Source organism: Ambystoma mexicanum, chromosome 2q, assembly GCF_040938575.1.
Source record: "Ambystoma mexicanum isolate Mex_15411 chromosome 2q, UKY_AmexF1_1, whole genome shotgun sequence".
Lineage (NCBI taxonomy): Eukaryota > Metazoa > Chordata > Amphibia > Caudata > Ambystomatidae > Ambystoma > Ambystoma mexicanum.
The window spans coordinates 938,549,765-938,574,904 of record NC_090924.1 but is presented as its reverse complement, the minus strand read 5'-3'; the positions used below and the strand labels follow the sequence as shown (position 1 = coordinate 938,574,904).

The following is a 25,140-nucleotide window of genomic DNA, read 5'->3' as shown; positions in this document are numbered from 1 at the left end:
CCTCTATTGCCCTTGTTGCACCTTCTGCCTGCCCTATTGTGATTCCTTGCAATTTCAATAGTACCTGTGCCACCACCCATTTGTCTGGCTCTATTCCTGCGAACTCCATTTTTAGCACGCCACAGCCCGAGGCTTGGGCTGTTGGCTTCCTCCCCCTTCCCTTGCTGCGGGATGTTCAGGGCATATACTTTTGGGGCATATGGGGGTGGCTTGTACATGGGATTTGAATATCCTTCTGCTGCTTTTAATTCTCGTGGCTCCCTTACTTCGTCTAGGTCCAGTAACGGGTATAAGCCCTGCTCCTTCTCCCCCTCCTCTGCACCATCGGTGGAGGTGACGCTGGGTGGTGCTGGAGGTGGCGCGCATGGGTTCGCGCCTTCCTTCCTCACACCCCGCAAGCTCATCATCCATGGCCTGTCCTCCTGGAACATGCGCCATAGTTCATAAATCTCCATACGTTTAGCTAACTTATTTCACTTATATGTGTTCTGGAGGTGGGTCTGTAGTGATTGCAGCGTGTCTTTGGCGAAACTACCGTTAGGCGGTGATGGTCTTATTCTCTTCCCTTCTGTACCTTTAGACCATTGTACACTATATTTAACTATCTTGTCCTTGTAGAGGGGCAAGGTCTTACACATATGCTGTATGGGGGTTACCATTGTTCCTGATCCGCTATACATTTCCGTCACCAAGCTAAAGTTTGCATGAAAGAAACGTCACAAATTATCTCGCAGGGGCCTCCAACCTGTTAGGCTAGTATCTGGGGCCGACATAGCCGTGCTAAGGGTCCACAGACTCCCAGCTCACGGAAGGCCCTAACTCCTTCTCTGGTCCCAAAGAAGTTGAGGTCCACACAAAGAGCAAGAGCTACTGTGGTTTATTATACAAAACACACAGGAGTCAACTGCGCAGAGCGTTCCAGGCACATCTCATTGTTATCTGGCTTGCAGGCCAGTTTTGTACACTCAGCAAGTTCCTTCACCAAAACCTAACAGGGTTCAGGATTGGCTCCTGAGTAGCAGCTCCAGTATGGCAACCTATAGTAGGGAATAGTTATTGGACGTTACTGCGTCACGTGGTAGGCTTGGATCATCCCTAGAAGTTGTTAGTTCAAAGTTGTTACATTAAGTGAGCACTGTGATTGGTCAATAGTCCCCGCCATCTGCCCCTAAACTCAGTGCCCTGATTGGTCAGGCTGCGGGCCCCCAAGCATGGGACAAACTCTGTTCCCAGCCCGCGAGGCACCTGTTCTTGTTACATGTATACCATTTGTCAGCTAAGTGCAACTATTTGTCTGTGATTAAAACATAGTGTGTAATAGACTAAAGCCATGAGAGCGTTCCACTCCTATAGTACATGGTAGTCGTAGAGTAGCAAGTACTGTTGCAAAAGCCGCTGTCTAGTCATGGGACGGCTGCTCGTTCCGAGCCTCTGAGCCTTGGCCCGATACCAGGTTGGCCAAGTCATGTGGTGGGAGACCATCTCTTCGGCTTCAATTACTTCGAATTAGCTTGAATTTTGCAAGGAATATTCTTTGCAGCAGCAAGTGTCACCTTGATTCTTGTGTCCAGCATGTCACTCGCAACATCGTGGCCTTGGCTGCCGTTGCTCTTACAGTGGCTATTCTGCTCCCACAGCGTCTTGTGATTTTCAATCTCCTTGAGGCGATCATGGCCTAATATATTTTCCTAATGCCTGCACGGCTTTCTAACAAGTGTTTTCCATAGTGTTCATAGGTTAGTGTATGTCGTGGTTGGCCAGGTCCCGCTTGTGCTCCTGTTCTTCCACAGTGTTAGTTGCATGTGAACTTCTGCAGGCAGGCATACAAATTCTTCTTGCAATTCTACATTGCTGGAGCGAGCCTAAGTGGCAAAACAATAAACGTATAGATGGTATGAATTTGTCACCGTCCTCTAACTCATAGGACTGTACGCGTGTGTTCTTCTTGTAGGTTGGTGTGTGGGTGTCCCAAATGTGTAGATTGCATGTGTGCTTTCTGTCTAATGCAGCTATGTCATGGAGATGTCTCTAAGGACTACAGGCATTGCAGTTTTGGGTTGATGTCTTCTAGTCGAGTCTGTTCATACAGTTGCCTCCAGCTCTGTCCTGTGCCTCCTCATCCACTCTAGGCATAGTTTACGTTGTAGCAGGAGCATGTGGTCGGCCGGTAAGGTATCTTTCACGGTAGTTGTTCATGGCTGGAGCAGTAGGGACTGGCATGAGCTCATAGGATTGGCGGCCACGTTGTTGTGTTGCTTCTTCCGGTTAGAGGGTCGTCTGGGACTGAGGATCTGTTCGGATTTTCCCTCTTCACCAACATGGCGGGCATTTCCAAAAATTGGATGCCTTTCATGCTTTTCACCATCCAATCAGTGGGCACGCCCAATGTCCGCAGACCTCACGTCGCCTTCTGAACCGATCAGAGGCCCGTCCGCAGACCATACAGGGAAGTGAGTCTACGGACCGAACCCAGATATCACTAATTATTTTTTACCTACTTTTGGGCTGTTTTAAAAAACAACTACTGGATGGATTTACACCAGATTTACAAAAGCACACTTTTGGGACCAAGCCGCCACTCCTGTCGCAAAATTATTTTTCCATTACATCTAAGGAAGAAAAGATTTTGTGGGACCACCTATTAATTTGCCCCCCTTGATGAAACCTCACCAAAATTGCCGACAAAATTCAGATGGTGCCATATTCTTTGTTTGAAAAGTTTGGTAAGGATTCGTCCAGGGGGAGAAAAGTTATAAGCCTCCCAAAAAGTGCTCTTTCTATGAGTTGAGCAACTTAACCATCAACTCGAGGTAGTGAGAATGATTGCGCAGGTGCTGCTTGTTCCCAACAAGTTACCTTCTCCGATGTCCGAGGCTGTGGGACAGAACATTTACTTTTGAACCTGTGCTACATTTGTATCCCACTACTTTCATCTCTATGCGAACAGGTAACCCTATCTAGCCTGAATGAATAGACACTCTCTGGCAGGTGTGTATCACATGTGTAGGAACCACGAAACGGAGCCTCTCTGCCAGTAATTATGAGGATTTTAGCTTGGGCTTCTTGCAGGTGCTCCATCCTTTGCTATCTGTGCCCGGTGATTGCACTGGAAGCCTGTCCCGCCAACCTTAAGTGAATTAGCCTGTTGGCTTTCTCTGCGTCTCGAACTCTCACAGCTTCTCTCATTCACTCGGATGTACCTGTGGCTTCCATTTTAATTTGCATGGCTGCCCATGTTAGTTGCGTTAAGCGTCAGCAAGCTGTTCTTTGGAATTCTTGTGCATCTTGCTGTTTTGTTCTCAGCAAAAGAGTATATATGTGTGTCAGTCCTCTAGCGATCTGAGTCATAAGCATATCCTTCGTTTCTACCTGCAATAAACTAAAATGTCTGTGTAGCTTTGTGCATGAATGCATATGTACTTCATGTCTAACGTATCTATGTTATGATGCCAGTCCTAGCAGCATCTGCTTCTTGTAGCACCGGGCAGTCGACTTGCTCTATTAATTGCAGGTTTGTCTCTTCTGCAACATCGTCTGGGTATGGTCTGAATGGCTGTCTGAGTGAGTAACGTCTCTCACGTCTACGATACATCAATGATGAAGGAGTGGAGGGGGTCATGAGCGGAGTACATCTCTTGTTTCGCTGTTGATGGGGTGAGAGCGGGATGGGTGTAACAAGGGATATGTTTACGTCCCTATCTTCATTTTTCACTGGCTTCAATGATTTGGGAGGCTTCAAAACTCTTTAAAAAGTACCATCAGAGGCAGGGACGAACTGATTATCAGAACCGGTTGGTCCACTGGATGCTCCCTCCCCTGACGATAAAAGTATAGGCAGATTGACTGCCATCAACAATGATTCATCTGAGAATTGAGGCATTTTGGAAATATTTGACTTGCTCCTTAAATTGTACATACAATGTCCACCAATGTTAACACACTCAAGCTGAAGCTCAGAATTCAGCAGCAATGTGAGGAAGGACTGAAGGACTCACCTGCATTAGAAGATCAATATGACCGCCACACAAGGGCACTCAGGGGATGGCTGTGTACAAAGGCTGCCCCAGTTGGTAGATTACAGAGGTAAGACAAAAGCCCAATGCTTATGCTTCACTGCTAAACTGCACACTGCTTTCACACAGTGTGCATGCCGCGTTAAGATTGTGTTTTTAAAGGCTGGATCAGCCTCTCTCCAAAAGTCACTGTAGAAAGACTCCTTACAGCATAGACGAGGTCCAGCACTGCCACTGCTAAACTGCACACTGCTTGCACACTGCTTTATATTTGCATTCAGGATGGAGAAAACTACAATGATATTTATTTACTTACCATAATTATTTTTTGTATTTTCCAGTTTGGTTTATAATGTGATTTGTGTAATTATCAAATCATCGCTCTATACACCGTAATATTTTAGCACTTTAAAGCCACACATCAACACATATTTGAATCAGACCTAAAAATTATGTGTCCAAATGTCTAAAGTGCAGAATGGGCTCAAATCGTGGTTTCAGAGTGTGATCCTGGGCATGTTGTTTTATATAATTGTTGCATGTGCTAAAGATTCAAATTTCAACTGTATGTATTGTGTTACTGGGAATGGAGAGGTAGGGCATGATGTATATATTTTGTGTTGTGGGAAGGGGAAGGTAGGATGCAAGGCATAGGCTTGTTGTTGGGGGCTTGGGAGACAGGACACTTTGCTGTGGATATTGTGCTGTGGTGGCGCAAGAACAGATGTCAGGTCTGGATCCTTTTTAGTGGGGTAAGTGAGACAGGATGCCACATTTTGTGCACTGGGTGTTGGCGAGGCATGCAGGCAGTCATTTTTCTTTAGCTGGATCTAGCTGTGTTTGGCTATTTGAGCCAAGCCAGGCCACTTAGGTGGGATCTGGCTCACTCTCTTTATTAATTCACTACATCTCCAACCTCTAGTTACAAATCATCAACAAATGGAAAAAATGCTGCAGATTACCAAATGTATGATAGAAGGAAAACACAGCTGGCCTCATTACGAGTTTAGCGGTACAGAAAAAGAGTGGTGGTAAATCTGTCACTGCCACTTGTTTTGCCAATACCGAATAAACCCCTACTATTACTGCACCACCAAATTCTCATCGTGGAGGTAAAGTGGAAAAGTTATATGCAATATGCCGGAGGTATCGCTTCTAATTTACCAACAGAAAATCGAGGCATTACCCCAGGTAGAATGACCACTGTTGTAGAAAAATGAACAGCAACTAATCATGTGGATTGGAGAAAAATGCATTAGTGAAAACAAACAGCAGGACATCAACAAACCAACAAAAGTACAAGACGCCTCATCAGGCCTTGGCGTTATCCCCGTGGTAATACTGCCATGATACAGCAAACACAAATAGTGTTACCGCTCCTCAGTTCGGCGCTAGTAGTGCTGGATCCCGAGTAGCAGTGCAGTGGTCGTTGGGGTTTTTCAGCGCTGTGCTAATAGCGTCAAAAATGGGTGGAATGTACATTCCGCCCAACTCGTGATTGGGCCAACCATTAAATACAGCAGTAATAGTGTTACTGCCGCATTTAAGGGCTGCCGTCCAACTCCTGATGAGACCCTTTGATACAAGTCTGAACCTCCCTCCTTTTGCGCACTGGTTATACCCAAAGGAACACATGCATTTCAATGGAAGGGGAGGTCCAGACAGGGCAGGGAATCATACTGAAACAATGTTACAAGCAGAGAGCAAAGTCCTACTATACAAGTCTTTGATACCAGCTGCATTCTCACATGTTGAGACAGTGTTTTCAGGAAGGACAGCATAATATGATACATTTAGTGGAGCTGAATATACTCAACAGATGTTCACACACGATCTGAGACAGGCAAGCATGCTTACAGTATGACTTCCATCTGCTAAAGCCGCTTTTCCTAAAAAAAGCAGGAGCCTTAAACATTCTTTCATAAGCCAAAGGGAAACACATCAGAAGCGAGAGATGTGTGGGTGATCATAGCCACACACTAGGCAAAAGGCCTTAATCGCAAGGACATGTTGAGTAAAGCATCGAGTCTCACCTCGAACTGGCAAGAAACAGTTGTTTACAGATGACAGTTTGCAGTACCTACTCAATATTATCATGCAGCAGTGTGCTAGGGGAGTACATACAATGTTCAATTCTATGGCAAGACAGGAGGCTCATATTATGCATTACAATCTTTACTTCTGAAACCACAGCAGCAAAGAAAAAACGTTTACAAACAAAAGGTTTTAATAACAGAACTTAAATAGAGTTCAATGTCAATGTAAGGGGGACTCCCCAATCCATCATGGAGGACAGGTCATGCCCTGCAGGGGACCAATGAGCAGGGACCCTCTTCTATATAAATATATTTTGTAATATGTAAATTATGGTACCTTTCATGTTGTTAGGGAAGCTTTTCTGCATTGGCACCTTTGTATCCAGGAGGCCGCGTGTGGCTGTTGCATTTTTATTAATGGGATCTGTGTTAGAATGTTAGCGCCTCTGGGTGTTAAGTGTGTTGTATATAACTAAGGATATCTTTTTTTAAAGAAAAAAGAATATAGGTCGCACGCTCCCCCATTCATTTAACACGCGTGGTGAGCATATCTCAGCTGACGCGTGCCGGTCGGACAGAAACCTCTGCTTCAGACTCGGCATGCGCGGCTCTCTTTTTATTTAACACGCTCGTGGTTGAGCGGATTTGCCGGTACACGCGCCGGACTAGCAGAAGCTTCTGTTTCAGACCCGGCGCATGTTGGGCCGTATTTCGTTTAACACGCTCTCTGATGGAGAGCATTTGCAGTGCTCAGCCCGCTGTAATCCTTATGGGCGTTGCCGCCCTCTCAAGTCCCGTTGTGCGCGGTCCGATGGAAACTTCTGCTTCAGACTTGGTGCACACGGGCCTCTATGTTTTGAAAACCTCTTGGGTGTTATTATGTTTGTTATGTTTATTTATCTATATTATTTATATTATGTTATTTTTATATATTTTTACATATATATGTACTGACTTTAGCCCGACGTACGTGGCCCTCAATTGTTTTAAAATAAAGGGAAAGCTTCTGCGTCAGCCCAGAAGCCAGATAGCTTAATAGTAAGGCAGCAGGTTTCCCCTACAGGAGGACCTGGGTTCAATTCCTGCTGTGGCCAGTGTACACATATGTCTATTGTTATTTATATGTATATATGGATGTATATATATGTTTACATGTATATCTTTTTGTAATTGATATTTTTTATTCATATTTTTTAAATTTTCTATTTTAAATTGGTATATTTTCAGTTTATATTTGGCGATGATCCGCCTGCTCAAGAACCTGATGCGCTGCCAGTCTACACTTTTCTTTAAGCGCTGAGCATTGCATGGGTGATTTGCCTTCACTGTAGGTGTGCCATAACCTGCTCGGTTTCAGGCTATGCCTGAGTTTCTAGTGCGAGGTTACCCCCTTGTGTACTGCTGGTTACCACACACTGCTAGGGTGAGCAGTTGAGGTGCACTTGCTCAGTGTATTCCTCCTAAACAATAGTTTAAGATATGTGTGAAGCACATTAGCAATTCTTTTCTTACTGGCAGTCGCCCGATGGGTCAGTAAAGATCAGCTTTTATATAAGGGCCCTGCTCGGGCGTAACCCCACTTCCTAGGAAATGATTACATTATGTTTATTATTATTTATTTATTATTTATGTATTATTTAGTAAGTACTTCAAAGAAAAGAGTGTTTGTCCCAATAGCTTACTTATTTACAGGACTACTCAGTCCAACACTTCCTTAGGCATTTCTCCTCCCCAACGAAAGGTCAGGGACTAGCGTGGAGATGTTCCACAGTCCCAATCTGTTCCTCATTGGCGTGTTGGCTTGCATTTTTCCGTCACTGCTCCCTCAGTGCCTGTTTTTGCTTGTATGGATAATTGGAGGTTTCTATTCTACTGGCCTTCATAAGGCGTTAAAAATATTAAACCTCCTTCCCCTATAACCCTCCTCTTTTGTTTTTGTCCTCTTTGATCAATCAGTCCTGGTATCCTTTCTTTGCTCAGGAAAGGGATGGACCCCAAGGATGGGGTGGATGAGGACTGCAAGGGTGGTAACCGTGGGTTGAGTTGATTACCAGTTTTCTCGGCTGGCTGAAGAGGGAAATAACCAGTAATTTCTCTATTGACGTGCAAGGACTGTGGGGCTTGATGTACAGATGGGTTTGCCTGCTCGGCAACACCAATTCCTCCATTTCTAAAGAGCAGTGTGTTTTCCTCAGTCTTTGTCCCAAGATGGCATTAGACAAAGCCAGTATTAGAATTCTTGCAGGGCAAGGAAGCTCTCTAGTCTTGTAAACAAGACAACATTCAGCAACCCAGGTTCTTTCCCTGATACAGTGTTTAGAAAATATTTGCTGATATTAGGGGGAAAATATCACCAATAGTAACATTATAGAGAACACCCCTATAGACTTTCCTCCCAAGACTTTTCCTCTCCCGCTAATTGATCTAACGGTGTATGCAGTCTCTCCTCTGCTCGAGGAGTACAAGCCAAAAAGTGTTTTGCCCTCAAGGGAGTTTGTTTCATGTTGCAGTTTGTAGGAGGTTGTTTATTTTATTTTTTTTTTATTTCCCTTGACAGTTCTCTTTCCTTGTCCTTTTCCCCTGGTGTCCGGGGAAACCAGTCAGGTTTTCTCTTCCATGCATGCAGAGGTCCAAGCCTCCGTTTTGAAGGGACGTTGGTCCCAGTATCCCTTCACAGCCATTCAATTACTGAGCATGATAATTATAATTATCCCAAGGCCCCTGCCCACCCCCCCTTTTTGGGTGAATTGCTTAATGAAGTTGCACCTCTGGGAGGAACACCTTATGGTTTCTGTTTTTTTCCTGTTAGCAGGGTTTCTTCTCCATGGCCAGTGCAGAGCTCGACTGGGCATTTTGCCTCCCGTCTGTTTGTTTTTCTCTTCACCAATTTCCTGGTATTTCACTAGGTTAGCGGAACCGCTGCGGACTCACCTCAGGTCCTAAGAGGTCCGGATGATATACTTGTATTGGTCAAGTACTCTCAGTTTCCAGTCTCCAGTGGAGTTAGTGGGGCCCCTTCTACAGCGATGGGGGTTTGGTTATGGGCGCAAGAGTTTATATTGGAACAGCATAAGGTTCTCAATTTCTGCACTTCAAGGTGGACCCCAGGCCTTGCATCCTTCTCCTTCTGGTTTGCAGGTTTTTTCTTAGATAAGTAGAAGAAGTTTTTTCTCCTCCTCTTGGAAGGGAGGATCTCCCTCAGAAGGATAGAGGGGACGGGGAGCGGTGTTCATCTTCCATCCAAGTTATTATGACCCTCTCTATCATAGGGCGTTTCAATGCCTCAGCATTATCATTCCCGCAAGGCTCTGTCCGTGCAATTACTCGAGGGCAGGGAGACACTTCGTTAGTGATTGAGTTGCTTAGCTGCCTGCATGGCAGATAGACTTTTTTTGTTCCCTCTGGAGATTGTCTGGAATAAGACGCCAGCACAAGTGTGCTTGGGGTGCCAAGGTAGTTCAGATGTTCTCAGGCTGAGGTTAGTCCTCCTCCGGTATGCAACTGCATATTAACTGCTTAGTGCTCGGTTTTTCTTTGCAGTCTAGAGTCTTACTCAAGACGATGGATTTTAGAGTGTGCTCCTCTGGTTGGTCTATTGTTTCCTCTAGAGGATATATCAACTATGGGGGAGGGATAAGGTCCAAGTTCCTAACACAGTTAACAGGGGTGTTCAAGTATCGATTTGAGGGGCAGGTTTATGTAAATAGCTGCCCATTGTCATGGTAGCAGAGTACTTGTTCAAAGGCTCAGGATGGCAGCAATGCTTTTGTCTGTTGTTTCCCCTTATTTGACCTTTTCAGGTGTGTGTTTTTTTCTCAACTTCTGGAGTTAGTGGTTTATTGGGTGGGTCTCTCTCTCCTCCTGAGGGTTCTCTCTGACTCGTCAGGTCCCTCCAAATGGTCATTAAGTGTCTCTGTCTTTATGGCTTGGCGCATTTAGCTCTTCCTTGTGTTTTTCAAGAATTTCACGGGAATATCTCTTTGTCGTCAGTGTTCCCTGGTTGGACTCTTCTTAGTCAGGATACTATTTAGCAGCTAATCGCTGGGTTGTGTGGCTCAACTCTTTCATCCCGCTTCTGCCTCCAGAAGTCGTAATACATTTCTGTTTTTTTGGTTTGGGAAAGTTTTCTGGTATACAGGTGTTACAAATGGCTAAGGACAATTGTGTTGTTAAGGGCAGACGTCGGGGTAGGCTCTTCTGGGTGCGCAGGACCTCAAGTTTATTTAAATTTGAGGTCCACCTAGGTTGAGGTTTTCTCCTATAACATGCTAATAAATTGTTCCCCCATTTTTTCCTCCCGCTTTAGCCTTCTAATGAAGATTTGCCTTTCCAACACTGTTCCCCAGAGTAACCATGTGATATGTCTTGTTTTCTTTCATCAACACGAGGGGGTAAAACATTTTCTTTATCTCCAGGAGAACTAAGTGTTTAACTTCTTAAGTTTACTATCAAGGTTTACCAGAAGATGGTATGACTTTAAGTGTTTTTAAATGTTTGGTGTTGAAGACACGGGAGCTTACTACTCCTATGCCTTTTTCATGATATTACTATAAGGAAGACCTTTTGTCAGGTGCCCCCATTTTTCCCCATTTTTTAACCAGATGGATTTGGTGACTTGTGAGGAACACTGGAGTTGGCACGTCTTCCTCGTTCGTTGCAGTTAAGACTGCTATGACTTCTAGGACGGTTCCTGGGGCAGCTTAGCCTAGAGTGAAAAATTGTGCAATCAATTGAATAGTCAAAATAGAAACATTTAAAACACTGTTTTCCTTTTTATTGTATTGTCACTATTGTATTGATCATGTTGTAATGAATATGAGAGAGTTTCAAACTTGCATAATATGAGCCTCTTGTCTTGCCATAGAATGACTAATCCCTTCACTAGCGTGAGAAGAGGGTTTAGATTCTTTTAAAGACAAGGAGGCAAGTGTTATCCCACCCACCCACCACTTTCTTTGGTTTGCTGTTCTTCCCACCAACCCACCCTTCTTTGTTTGTTATTCTTACAGCTTTGGGCTGGGATGTTCTGTTCAGGAACGTTGGTCACAGGTACAAGATGTGGAGAATGCGTGATCAGGGAGCTTCGCTAGATTCTGGTCCCCATGCTTTATCATCTGGTCTGTGCAGTGGATGTCTGGTTTAAGACAGCTGCAGAAAGAGGAGTTGGGATTGAAGTAAAGGACTTATATAGAAGAGGGTCCCTGCTCATTGGTCCCCTGCAGGGCATGACCTGTCCTCCATGATGGATTGGGAAGTCACCCTTACACTGACATTGAACTCTATTTGAGTTTGGTTATTAAAACCTTTTTTTGTAAAGGTTTTTTCTTTGCTGCTGTGGTTTCAGAAGTGAAGATTGTAATGCATAATACTCACCTCCTTGTCTTTAATAGAATCTAAACCCCCTAGTGAGGGGGATTAGTCACTCCAGGCCTTCCCCCATACTACCCAGTCTAATTCCTCGAAAATCATCCTGGAAACCCAAAATGGGGATAAACAACTCCATTATCCACTTGTAATCAGGTGGATTTAGCCTGACTGCAAATTGGTAATGGTCATTTCTTCAAAAATTACCAACAAACGTGTTATGGAGCCCAATTACCCTTTAAAGCAAAGGAAGACACCACACGATTTTCTTCAGAAATTAAGAAGGCACTTCATCAAGGCATATGGTTAGTCAAGCATCTTGCTTACAGGATATTTCTTTTTTTTTTTTTGGTGCACATTTGCATTTACTGAATGCTGTCCGCTTGTGTCCTGTGGTGAATACTTCAGAAATTATACTTTAGTCTCTTCTGCCACCTACTGGAGTATATTGGAAAATACTTCCTTGGAAATATCGGCTGAGCTGTGCATTGCTCAGACCGTTTTGGGTCATATGATGTCGTCACACGTGATTCGACTCAAACGTAATTCGACTCAAACTTTAGTAAAAAGGGGAACTTGAGTCTATTCTGCACGGTTCCCAGTGAATCGTTGCGCCACCAATTCGGTGCTTGTTTTGGCCCGTAAGAAACGCTCGTGTAGCAATCTTGAAAGCCAAGGTGAGCGCGTTGTTGAGTATTACTGGTAGTAAGTAGCAGGGCTGCGTATCAACAACCTTGCAGGCTCGAGCTCAGGTGCAGGCAAGTGCCAGGGTGTATTGTGTTTGGCGGAGTGGGAGGGTTGAGACTGTTTGCTTCGCCTGCGCGGGGGTGTCGAAACTGAAGCACGAAGCTGCTGGGTGTCCTAGACGCCAGTTTTTGTCAGGGAGTTGCAGCATTTAACGTTCCTGCACTACTTCCCGCTGTTGTAAGGGGGACGATTCCCCCAAGGGTTCGAATGCCTGCTGCCTATAAGGTACTGGCATTCTTTTGGAAAGAAACCAAGACTATTTTGTATGTTCATGTTTTGTCGTTCTATAACAACATTCTATTCATATTCATTCGCGTGGGGTGGGGGGTAGTGCAAACATTTCATTTTATGAACGTGCGCTGCTTTGAAGCCAATGAATGCTGTTTTAGGAGGCCTTGCCAGCACGCGGAACTAACCTTTACAGTACAGTCAAAGATATGTGATTTCAAAAAGCCCAGTTGCTCGTTTTCTACAGCCTACATGCCACCATTCTGTGACCAAAAAGATGTAGGATCTTTCAAGTTGCAAAATAATTAGCATAAAAATGACATCACAGGAAATGACAAAACATACATTGTTGGCACCACTGGAGCATTCTAAAATGCACAGCCTGGAAAGATGCTCACATTTTTAAAATATATAATTCTGAATGGTAAGTGAACTGCGAATTCAATTACCAAACTTCACAGAAAATAATCACACAGAGCTGGTAGGCAACGTTTGCCACTGCTCTTTCGCAGCAGCCTGGCCAGTACATATTTATTCCTGCAGTGCAGGTTGAACACTGAACAACATGGGGACTGATACCCTCCTCAGTCTGATAGGCAGATGCTGTGTGATGGTGGTACGCTCTGCCACTTGCCTTCACTGGTGATTCACCTAAGGCCTGTCCCGGGCAGAGTCATGTAACTGTCAGGTCAGTGGATTGATCTGAGCCCATCATTCAAATATAACATTTACCGGCCCACCACGCAGCCAGATACATGCCTTAGATCTGAGCCCATCATTCAAATATAACATTTACCGGCCCACCACGCAGCCAGATACATGCCCATAAATAACCTTCCACTGTAAAAAGCAGTAGGATCTGTAGGCCTACTTAAAAAACAGTAGCCTACTGCCTACATCTGTAGGGTTGGCACGTATGCTACAGGCACTGGTAGCTTGACAACAATGGCAAACCAAATAGATTTGCGTTTCCCAGTTGGTTTATCAACCTGGCAGCAACCGATTTAGACTTCGAGTAAAGCTTCCTGTTTTGTGTGGGATTTAGCGGGTTGGGTCTGCTGCCTAAAGCCTGATCAAATAAAAAGCATTGCATGCTATTTCGGGACACAGCTACTGTCTAAAGCCTGACCATGCAAGTTGCAGTTTTGGTGGATAGCTCTGATGATTGAAACTTCGCCATCTTGGGTGCAGTCTGCAATTGAGGGGATAGCTCTGCTCTCTAAAGCCGAACCATGTACTGTGCTGTATGCTGTGCTATCAGGCAAGGCTAGCCTTAGCGGCAGCAGCGCCCCGGGCAGCAAGAACACTTTTTGCCCACACACCCATGTATATGCGGGTGGAAGGAATTTTTCAATAGGCGCTGATGCGAAAGCATCAGTGCCCTATTGTTAAAAGTGTCATGCTGAGGATAGTGGGTGCATTTAATTTCAATAGGTTGCCTGCCATTCATTCCCCCATGGTAGCTCTGTGGAGACCTGGAAAGACTTTCCCCGAGCTGGTCTAGCGTGGGTTGAGGGGCTGATGGTGCCCTGGGTTAGGATTTATACTGTGCTGTGCTCCCATTGGTGTGGTCTCCAGCCACTCTGTCAAAACTGACAGGGATATTTTAGGTTAGTGGCGAGAGAGGGAACACACGGGAAAGTTTTGCTGGTGTGTTGATGTGTGGAGCCAGAAGTACTCTTCGCTCTACGGTCGGGTCAGTTTCTGGGTGTTCTATTTCAAGAGAATAGAGGTGTTTGTGTCGTAAGGGGAGCCTTATGAGTTCTTAGTTCTAAGCTGCATTGGCAGGGGCTGTGATATCTAAGTTGGCTGTACAGTTGTAATGTTATGATGTTAACTTCTGTCGGGAATGGTGTTCAATTGCCATATGTTGGTCGCATAGCTTGTATGCATATTGTTTGTTGGAACATAATTTGGGCATGTTAGTGGGTAAAGCAATCTGTCTTCGATGGACCGGTTGGTAACTGGCACATACACTTCTGAAACAACAAATGGCAAATCCTAACCTGGCATAGCAAGGCATAATTCAATACATTACCAAACAGGTCTATCGGGTCAAAACAAACTTCAACCTTATTTTATTTATTGGTTATTTGTAATACGCATAATACAGCAAACATTGTTTCAAGGCACATCAAGCCTAGAGGGGATGGGGGATATAGGGATTTGGATGGTATGCAGCAAAACCTTCTTAAAAGGTCTTGAAACGTGCAAGTATTTTATTTGTAAAGCGCTCCTGGCCCTGGGGCAACTGGGCGCTTGTTTACAGCAAATAAAGTTTCACAAGATTATACAGTTATGTTCCATTTTGCATAGGTTACAGCAAGGACAGGCAATACACAGTATTGAATGAAGGCAAGTAAAAGATCAAGCAGCAACAAATGCTGTATCCGCCGTAGTACGAGCGAAATGGTAGCAGCAAGTGGCGTATCCGCCGAGGTGCAAGAGATCTGGCAAAGTTGGACAGATGGACTAAGGGGCTAGTAAGCGCTCGAGTAATCTCTGCGGGGGTGGCAAGCTTATAAGTGCTGACTATCGAGCTCGAGCTCATGCAGCCATCGTTTGGAATTCCTCTTGAATTGTAGGAAGGAAGGTTCAGATCTGAGGGATGATGGAAGCGTGTTCCATAGCTTGGCCGCCAGGACCGGAAAGCTGGATCCCTCTGATTTTTGGAGCTTTAATCTCGGGATGGACATGGTATGGACTTGGGCAGATCTTAATGGCCTTGTTGAAGTAATTGGCAATAGTCTGTTGGTGAGGTATACTGGGGCAAGATTGGCCCTAGCTTTGTGTTAAGGCAAGTGTTTTGAGGGAGATTCTGTGCTTGATAGACAGCCAATGGAGGTTACGTCTTGTGTCCAATATGTGAAGCTTCTTCAGGATGTTGAGGGCAGCCCTGATGGCGTTGTTTTGTGCTACTTGTAGTTTGTTGATATTTCTGTGGCTGGTCCCTAAGTAGAGGGAATTGCAATAATCCATTTTTGACATAACTAGAGTTCTGGCCAAAGTGATATAATTGGGTGTCATAAAGGAATGGCCTACAGGCAGTGATTAGCTTGCAAGTATATGCTGGCGCTGCTACCACGGCGTTAGTTTATCTAGTGAAGGATAGTGCAGCATTAAGTTGGATACCAAGGGTTTTCATGGTATTAGAAGCCATGATAGTGTTACCATCAATAATGAAGGATTTGAAGGCAGGGTCTGACTTGTTAAGTCTGGTTTGAGAGCCGAGTAATAGTAGCTCGGTTTTCTCGTTGTTTAGGCAGAGTCCATGGTACGCCATCCATGCTTGGATTACGGAGTAGATTACATTAAGGGCTTTTATGTCTGTTGTGTGGTCTCCTGTGATAGGAATAAGTATCTGGGTGTCGCCAGTGTAATTGGTATACGTGACACCTAGGTAATCAACAATGTCGAAGAGAGGCTTCGTAAAGACGTTATAGAGCACAGGGAGACACATGACCCTTGCGGGACCCCACAAAACACTGGAGAGGGTTTAGCAGATGGTGAGAAGACCCTCATAGTTCTGTTAGCAAGGAAAGATCTGATCCAAGAAGTGGCTGAATCGGAGAAGTGAGCAGCTATTTTCAGGTGATGGCACAGAGTTTGGTGGTTGACCAAATCGAAAGCTGCCAATAGGTCGAGCAATAGTAGGAAGGCTAATTTCCCCTTATATCTTGGATTTGTGTTATAAGGTCGATCAGTGCAGTTTCCGTACCATGCCTAGGGCGGAAACCTGATTGTCTGAGGCTCAGTAGATTGTTAGTTTCCAAATAGGCGTGTATTTGCAAATAAGCTGCCCGGTCCAGTATTTTTTACTAAGAAGGGCACCGTCGTAATGGGTCTATAGTTGGAGGGGTTACTAGGGTCAAGGGTGGGGTTTTTTGATTAGTAGGATGACCCAAGCGTCTTTTAAGTTATCGGGCACAGTACCTGTTTTAAAGGAGGCATTGATGAAATTGGTGATTAAGGGCACAAGGTCATGAGCGGCCGCTTTAATAACAGGTGCTGGGCAAGCATCCCCTTGACAGTTGGACGGTTTAAGCTTACTAATGATGTTTTCCATTTCCCAGATGGATAAAGGTGAGAAGCTAAAGGGTTTGAATGAGGGCTCAAGACAGGTAATGTTAGGTTTGGAGTCTGGGTCTGTCAGAAGGTGGTGTTTTTTAGTGTTAATTTTGGTTTGTAGCATCGATATTTTATCTAGGAGAGCCTTCTGGATGTTGGTACACCATGCAGCATCCGTGATGCATTTGTCAGTGGGGCCAATGGGCGATTCCAGTTCTTTAAGAATCCTGAACAGTTCTTTTGTATTAGATTCAGCTTGTATGATATGTTTATTATCATTGTCTTTTTTTGGCTAGAATGATGGTTTCTTTATAGTTGGAGGAGGCTATAGTCAAAGTATGTGTGTTAAGTGTCTGGCAGTTTTTCCAGCATGCTTCTTCAATTCTCGCAGATGTGGTGTGAACCAAGAGTTGGGGTGCGATCGAGGTTTAGGTTTGCGCATTTTTAGAGGGGCTACAGAGTTTAATGCTTTCAAGATGGCGTGATTTTATACATATATATATATATTTCTCCACTAGGACTGTAGGGTCCGAAGAGGATAACGTGTTGTTGAGAAGGGGAAGAATGAAGAATTAGAGGAAGCAGTTTGTCTGTTGTAATCTTCTTATTACGGGTAAGAGTAGCTGGTGCAATGTTCAAATTAGGACTGTATGGGGAGGCGTTAATGGAAAAAGGTATTTTGTGATGATCTGACCAGATGCATGGTATGATAGTTAACAAGTTGGTTCTGCAATTGATGTCTGCGAGCCAGTCTAAGGTTCTTCCTTTACTATGTGTAGGCTCATGAATGTGGTGGGTGTAGCCAAGATCTGAGTGTACTAGCTAAGTCAATGGCCTTGGTGTCTAAGGGGTCACTGAGGCCGAGATTAAAATCTCCAAGTATTATGCTTTGCGAATTAGGTCTGGCATTGGCGGTGAGGGGTGACACAATGTCCTCAGAGAAAGTAGAAATGGGACCTGGTGGCCGGTAAATAAGATGTAATGTTGCCATCTGATTAGGTGATGGAGGCAGTTTAATGGATAATGATTCAGCGGATGGGATCTGAAGGTTGGGAATAGCTCTAATATCGAAGAGGTTCTCAAAGATGAAGGCAATCCCTCCACCTTTCACTTGGTTCGTGTTTCTATCACATCTGATGATAGCGTAATTGTCTGGAATGGCTAGAGACAAGGATGGGCCCGAAGCTGCATGTAACCAGGTTTCTGTGACGGCTAGGATGTCAAGGTTTTCAGTAGTTATAAAGTCTGCAATGTCCAGTGCATGGGCTGGGAGGGATCTAGCATTAATAAGGGCTGCCTTGATCATGGTGTCTTTCGTGATCATATTGTGCGTGGAAGTATGACTAATGGGCAAAACATTAGTGACGCCTATGTCAACAATGTTCATAGTATTAGCATGATGGTTTTTGCTAATCTTGAGTAGTTGAGGGCGAGGAGTTCTTGTGCAAAGTCTAGATCCTAATCTTAGATTTCTTATGAGAGTGCTAGGGTGATTGTTTGGCTATGGTATTGTTACTTTTAGCAATAACCTGGTGTGCAGGTGTTCTACTATGTACCCTCAGGTAAGGGCAATTATTTGTTAGGTTAACTCTAGATCTCAATCTGAGATTTCTGATGGCGGTAGGACAGGGTTGATTCGGTATTCGTTTGGTAGCGAAATGTTGTAGCCAGAGGGCGGGGTCATTCAAGTAGGGATTGCTACGTGACATGGAGTCAGTATTAATCCCGGGCAAGTGATTGCTGGCTATCGCACAAGTAAGATGAGCCATGTGTGGCATAATAGGTGTGCTGATAGTGAATTGGGGAGTGTTGTAGTGGTAAGTCCTGCCACTGGTAGTAAGCACAGGGTTAGACCAAGTACTGAGATGCAGTATATGGATGAGAGCGGTCAGGATCCCATACATAGTGGTGTAAGATTGGTGTGCATGAACGGCAACTGGGAAACACCTAGACATTAAGTACGCGCTACCTTTGAATAGACAGTATAATATGGCTGCTGATGTTAACATACGGGGATCAGGCAAGTAGTGGAACGATGATAGGAGCAGCAGGTGCCATGCAGGGTGCTACGTACAGGTCAAGTGGAACTGGCTAGTGCTAGCAGAACCGCAGGTAGTGGATGCTCATGGGCTGGTCGGCGTACTGGTAAGAATCAGTCCTAGGAGAGCTATGTATCCATATATGTATCTAAAATACAACCGCAAGTAGCTTGTAATTTAAATAAGCTAGCTAGTCAAATACAGTGGCAACTGTGGTGGGTGGGCATAGACCTATATAGGTTAGGATCACAGTGCAAGTAGAGAGAGCGACAAAGTAAGAAGATGGACAGGTTAATGTACAGAGTAGTCATGAGGTGAACATGAAAGTATTAACTTTAGAGTGTAGCTAAGAATGTTTGAAATGGGACAAAATTCAATTAAGTGGCTGATTGGACTAGTACAGACATAATAAGGTTATGCTGAAAACAAGTAGTTGTGATGCACAGGTTGGGTCTTTCTTTGATATAAGGTAGAAGAACAATAGTCCAGAGGAGAGTTACCTAAGGCAGACTAACTGCAATCATAATGCTAATATTCAACAGAATGAAGGAGATTGTACATAGGTGAGGCTACAGTAAGCGTGTTTGTCTAGGGAAATTACATTTACAGTACACTGTGAAGCAAAAATGCCTCAGAACAGCTTAGAGGGTGACAGTATGCGACCACTAGTCATAATGAAATCCGTAAAATGGCTGTTAGGGCTAGATGCAACAGCAATCAGATGCACAGTTACCGCAGATACAGTAAAATTAACAGAAGTCCGAGACGGTGCATAAATTACAATTGGGTTTTGGGGACTGCGTGGCGCCATACAATATAGTTACTGTAATTAAGAAGCCAGACAGTTAGGTTCCATAGATAATAACAGAACATTGGCAAATTACAGTGTTTAGGGCGACAGTCAGATAAAGGTGAACGGGTCATGCGTCGGTTCATTAGTCAGATGGCACTCGCGTGCGGGAGTAATGGATGCTGGCAGATCGATCAAGGACACAGCTAGGAAGATAACAAGGATAAAACTATATGGGATAAAGTTAAGTAGGGGAGGGAGTGGCAGAGTGCGGCAAATGGCGGATCATGGTGGATAGTAGCGTGGATTACTCTGCTATGGGGAGAAAGCTTACCAGGTAATGGGAGGCAATGCACAGTAGAGCACTGAGAGATAGTAGTTCCGGCTCTGGCCACTGTAGTCACTGGACAGGCACAGGACAGGAATGGTCCTTAAAGCGTGGTCCTTTGAGCAGTGGGAGGAAGGGAAGAATACAAACAAAAACATTCTGACTAGGTTGTGAGACGATTTGGAACGTGCAAGTGCTGAACATGAAAAGTGGGGAGAGCGGAAAGAAGGGAAGTCCAAGAGAGGAAGAAGGTGGAAGGTACAATAAATTCAAAACAAGTTAGTGAGGTAGATGGTTGAGTACTCAACATGTAGATTGAAAAAACAACAATTCTGCATCAACATATTGATTGAAAGCAGTACACAATTAGGGTGAATGGACGGTCCATGTCTCATGATACAGGGTTAGCATCAGGTATACAGTCCCGCTGGACCAGATGAAAATAGAAGTAATGACTGGCATGCATGCCTCTTGGAGCAGATTGAGACACAGTAAGTGAAAGTCAGAATGGAGACTTAAGTTCTGAAGCAGGCATCAAAATTCATGGGTAAAGTTAGTTGTACGTACATCAAAAAAGGAATACCAAGCAATGCGTTCCATGAGAAAAACGCTGAGTCACGTGTGAGGATGGGGGAACAGTGTGCAATCCAAGATCGTAATAGCAGAGGTAAGTCAGTCAAACAAGGAGAGAAAGGGGCGGGGAGGGGGGTCCAACCTTCCTTAACATGCAGTGAAGAGCAGTAGCGGAATGCCGCTACAGGCCGCTACAGGTTACGAGCCTAGGAGACGTTGGGTAGTCCAGGACAGAAAGACGGCAGATCTCGCCAAGCTTCCTCGGGCCCAGACAGGTGAGCAGGAGACTTTTATGAGGCCCTTGGATGTTGGGCCGCACCGGCTTGGAATCCAGGAAGCCCATATACAGCCATCCCAGCCAACGGCAATGCTCTACAGGAGCAGGCTGGGCAAGAGTGTGGCTCCAGAGGAGGTGGATGGGAGGCAGCCATGATGGTATGGAGCTCCAGCTCTCACATACCCTTTAGATGTAATGCAGGCAGTGCAGCAGTGAAGGAAAAAGGCATGCCTGCACTGCTCGCTCAGATGAAGAAAGATCAAGAACCTTCTCTACGATCCTACTACTGTCCTCTTGCAGACAAGTTCACTTTTCCATTTTGTACTCCATCGGCAGCATGGATGAGGGAAGTGGCAGTCTACAGACTCTGCTTATTACTATAATCTACCTACTGTACTAAGGGTTATGAGAGGCAGAGAAAGGGCTGCTTTACATTTTTTTTTTTTTTTTTTAGACACCAGGCTCCCATTTCACGTACCTTTTTGGAATGTTGGTTTGGAGCTCTTCAAACCTTACTCTAACTTGCTCAGGTTCTATACTCCACTGTCCAGCTTCGAGTTGTCAATTGGGACGGAAGCCTATGTTTATCGGGTGTAGGGCCAGAATCCCTGGCCATTTCACACAGAAGTCATGTGACGCAGTGCACACAACCAAAAGGAAGCACCCCAACACTAGTCCCCCACCAGCACACACCTTGTGTTGAGACAGCTCAATGACTTGGATTTCTGAATGATGCTAAAACCCTGCAGGTTTTTTTTTTCAAGAAACAAATTCTTGAAGTGTTCCCCATCTCCTAAACCGTTCAGAGACCTATGAGAGGGAGAGTAGGAGTGTGTTCTCACAAAAGTAGGAGCGTGGTCTCACAAAAGAATGCCCCCTACAGGTTATTTTGAAAAGTCTGCTAAATGGTTGATTTGAGTGTGATGCTGATGATTCTATTAAGGCATGTTTCAGAGGTATTGACTTGTTTGCTTATGCAGGTGAAGAAAACTTCAAGCAGAGTAGGGAAAATAATTACACTGAGATGGGGGCTTTAAAAAAAATAACATTTAGTATCTTTGCTGTATTCAGGGGCCAGCTGGCCAACATCCCACTTAAAACTCTCCTCGTACTGCTGCCTCAACCCTGCTCATGAACATTTCAAGACCCCCTGGCTGCTATCTGTACAAACCACCTCCACCCATACACACCATGCACATCTCTGCTAGGAAATCTTATTACACGGCCAGCGGTAGCGGCCGTGTAGTTATGGTTAAGTTGATCAACTCTTAGGAAGAGCACTTTTCTCTTTTTCTCTTTTTCTCTCTTTTCTGCAGGTCCCTCTGGAACGGCCTCCCTGCCCCTCTCATACTTGACCAGACCACATGAATTTCCGGAAGCAGCTCAAGGCCCTCCTTTTCTCCTCTGCATTCTCTCTCTCGAACCCTTGTTAACTTGTCTGTCTCCTGCATCGGCTGGTTGCTTGATTATCTCTCACTAGGCACCTGGCTCCTCCACAACCATTCTTCCTTGCACTGCACACTTGGAGCATGCAACTGTAAACCTTACAGCCCACCTGCTCCTGCACCTGCTCAGAGCGATGCTGCCCTGTTCGCACTTCCCCCTCGCCTTCCCCTTGCACTTCTATTCTCACGATTGCACGATCCAAATGACCAAAGGCCTACTAGGATCATTTGTCTTGTCCCCTCCCTTGTCTTGTGGCACCTAGAAACACTTGTGTACAGGCACGTTATAAAGCCATATCATATATCCTATCATCCAGATCTGGATGTACACTGGGAACCTAATGTCTTCACCTTGCTGATAAACTCATGAGCCAAGTTTGGTGGGATTCCACACACAATGTCACTTCTTACAAAAATATAACCAGGAAATCGCAATATTCGGTCCACATCCCTAGACTGCATAACCTTATCAAAATAAGACTTTTCCCCACACTCGTGGAATTCTGATAAGAAATCGAGGCAGTCCTCTGAGAACATCTCCTTCTTAGCACCCTGCAATATGCAACCAACGCAGCCCAGTATCCTTCCCAATGGCCCGCCTATGTACTTGCACCCCTCCTTCTGCACTGTTGCTGGTTCCCAATTAAGTGAAAATGTTAACTCCTCTCTGCTACCCTAAATAGTATGCCAGAATTAAATGCTTTGTTGCAAATCCTCTGTTACCAACAAAGGCATGCCTCTAACACCTAATGATCTACAGCACTTTGTTGCTTCCTTATACTACTTTGTGCTCTTATAACCAGCAGAAAAATAAAATTCATAACTCTACCAGAACAAATCCACCCCCCACCGCCCGGCAACAACCGGCGGTCTCCTGATCCTTCACCTCCATATCACTGCTGCAACTTGATAATGTAGTGTTAAAAACACTTAACCATTTTTATCTGAAGTATGATGATGTCAGTCTGTGCTCCAATTGTTACTTTTTTAGAGCCCAGACACACACAAACAGGAGCTGATTAAGGGCCTGATTCATGGAAGTGTTTTATAAAGGCGCAATCCCATAGTGAAACGTTCCATGAATCTGGCCCTAAGTGGGGAGGAGGTGGAGGGGAGGCGAGTGGAGCTTCTGTTGGCACCCTACACTAACTTTTTCTTACCTCCAGTGTTCCCTTTTATTAATTTGTGAAATGACTTCTACTAAATCCTTAGTTGTTTTCAAAGTATTTGCCTCCTGCTCTTCCAGTAGGTCTTGATTTTCCAGTCTAGAGTAAAAGTTGATTTGATTAATGTCCCCTTGAGTAAGCGGTAGCCAATATTTCAAAATAAGAACTTGCTTGAAATCGAAGATATGTCAGAACTATCAAACCAACCATTTGTACTGTCCTTTGCTTTTGTATAATCCCTGGAAAGGATAGTGTTTGCCTAATGTATTTTTTTTTTTTGTTTTTTTGTTCCAGGAAGTGACTAGTATGCAGGCGACAATGAATTGTTTAGTTGTGCTGTGCCTCATTATGACCCTGCTTCTATGTTCTGCTAGTCAGTGGATGAGTCCTTTCCGGCAAATGTTCAAAGGCATAAAGGTATCAATGCCAACAAAAGGAGACCCTGGGCAACCACTATTCCTCACACCATACCTTGAAAGTGGAAGAATCCAGGAAGGTAGGTATATTCACAATACATGCCAAAAAGTTACCTATATTGACCTAAATGGGAGCCAATTTATGTTTTCAAATATTACTCCAATGAGAATGGCTTAATCTGCAAAGCCATTAACAATTTGCCCTTGAGCTTCAAATGCATCCAGCTGATGGTGAAATCTTGTAAATTGTTTTTCGTATTACTGAATATGAGCCAGGGATGATGGCTCAGGGGCAACGCGTTTGTCTTGGCAGCAAGACCATGCATAGCATCACTTAGAGGATACTCTCCAGTATCAAGTGCAATATATACAATCTCAGTGAATCCACATCTTTTGTAATCTACTTCAATTTCAATTGAGTTTTGTCGGCATAAATTTGCATCCTATTCAAATAACCAAATTTGATTTAAAAATCCACACAATAATAAAATATCTTAAATTTCAATGCATGATGTGTTCGATTGGTTTGCAAAATGCCATGATGTTGTCTTTTAGCCACTTGTAATATTGCCTGAATTGGTTGTAAGACCAAATGGGCAACCTTGAGGATGCGCAGAGAGGTATATTCACCAGTTTCTAGCCTCTAGGAGTGGGCTTTGATCAGTTGGCTGGTTCTTATTCCTTCTTTTCAGGTGGAAGGGTATGAGCCCAGGAGTGGCTGTTTAGGAATCAGAAGTCCTCTAAAACGGTCTGTTTTCAGTTCCTTCTTGGACACCTTGCTGAGGTAGGAGCATCAGTTCAAAGCCTAGCGTGCTCCACATGCGTGGCTGCTGCGCTGCTCTGATTGTTTTCTCTCATGTTCATTGAATCCAGTCTCCTCATTCTTCCCTTGTCTGGTCAGCGGTTTAAGCAAGGTTGTAATCTGTCTCATCATGCATTCAAAGGCTTTTATCCATGTGGACTTTTTTTTTTTTTTTTTTTTTTTTTTTTTTTTTGTCTTATTTTTGTCTTCTATTTCATTGCTTCCCTGGTAACATGTGAACCTCATTCTTGCTTGTTGAGATGTGGTCTGATATCTAAAATTTAGATTCTTAGTTTAGGACCCTCTGGAGTAACTCTGTTTTATGGGTTCCCAGTCTTCTGATTTGGTGGTCTGTCTCTGTCCAATCTGGCCCTATCTTCCTACCCAGGAAGTGTTAAATTCATGGACGTTTTTTAAAAAGCAGGTAAAACCCTGTCCTCTTTCTGTGTGTGACTGCTGTGAATCAGCAATGGGGGCACGTGCTGTGTAATGTTCGTGTTAGGGGAGCCTTGGTGTGGCTACCCCAAGGTGGGTGTGGTCTCTGAAGGGATTTGTGTCATTTTGTTAAGTCCCTGGTGGTCTAGGGCAGGTGTCTGCAATTTGTTGCTCTCTAGATGTTTTGGGCTGACTCCCATGATCCCTCACAGTACACTATGCTGGCTAGAGCTAATGGGAGTTGTAGTCCAAAACACCTGAAGAGCCAAAGGTTTGAAGACCCCTGGTGTTTCTCTGTGTACCTTTGCTGGCGAGTGATGCATGGCAGGCCCATTGGCCGCTTGAGTGTTCTGATCTCTCCTTGGCCGTTTCTCTCTCACTTTGCTGATTTGGTGACTCCAGCGCTGAGTGTT

General features: G+C 44.5%; 1 protein-coding gene across 1 annotated transcript in view; it reads left to right on the top strand.

Annotated features, from left to right (window-relative positions):
* Nucleotides 1-11,912: 11,912 nt before the first annotated feature.
* The window catches only part of CPVL (carboxypeptidase vitellogenic like), a 1,072,295-nt gene continuing 1,059,067 nt past the window's right edge, over nt 11,913-25,140 (top strand). The window contains exons 1-2 of the mRNA XM_069648246.1: nt 11,913-12,090; nt 23,369-23,570. Coding sequence (XP_069504347.1) covers nt 23,381-23,570 — 190 coding nt within the window. The 5' untranslated portion in view covers nt 11,913-12,090; nt 23,369-23,380. The remainder of the gene's footprint in view (nt 12,091-23,368; nt 23,571-25,140) is intronic.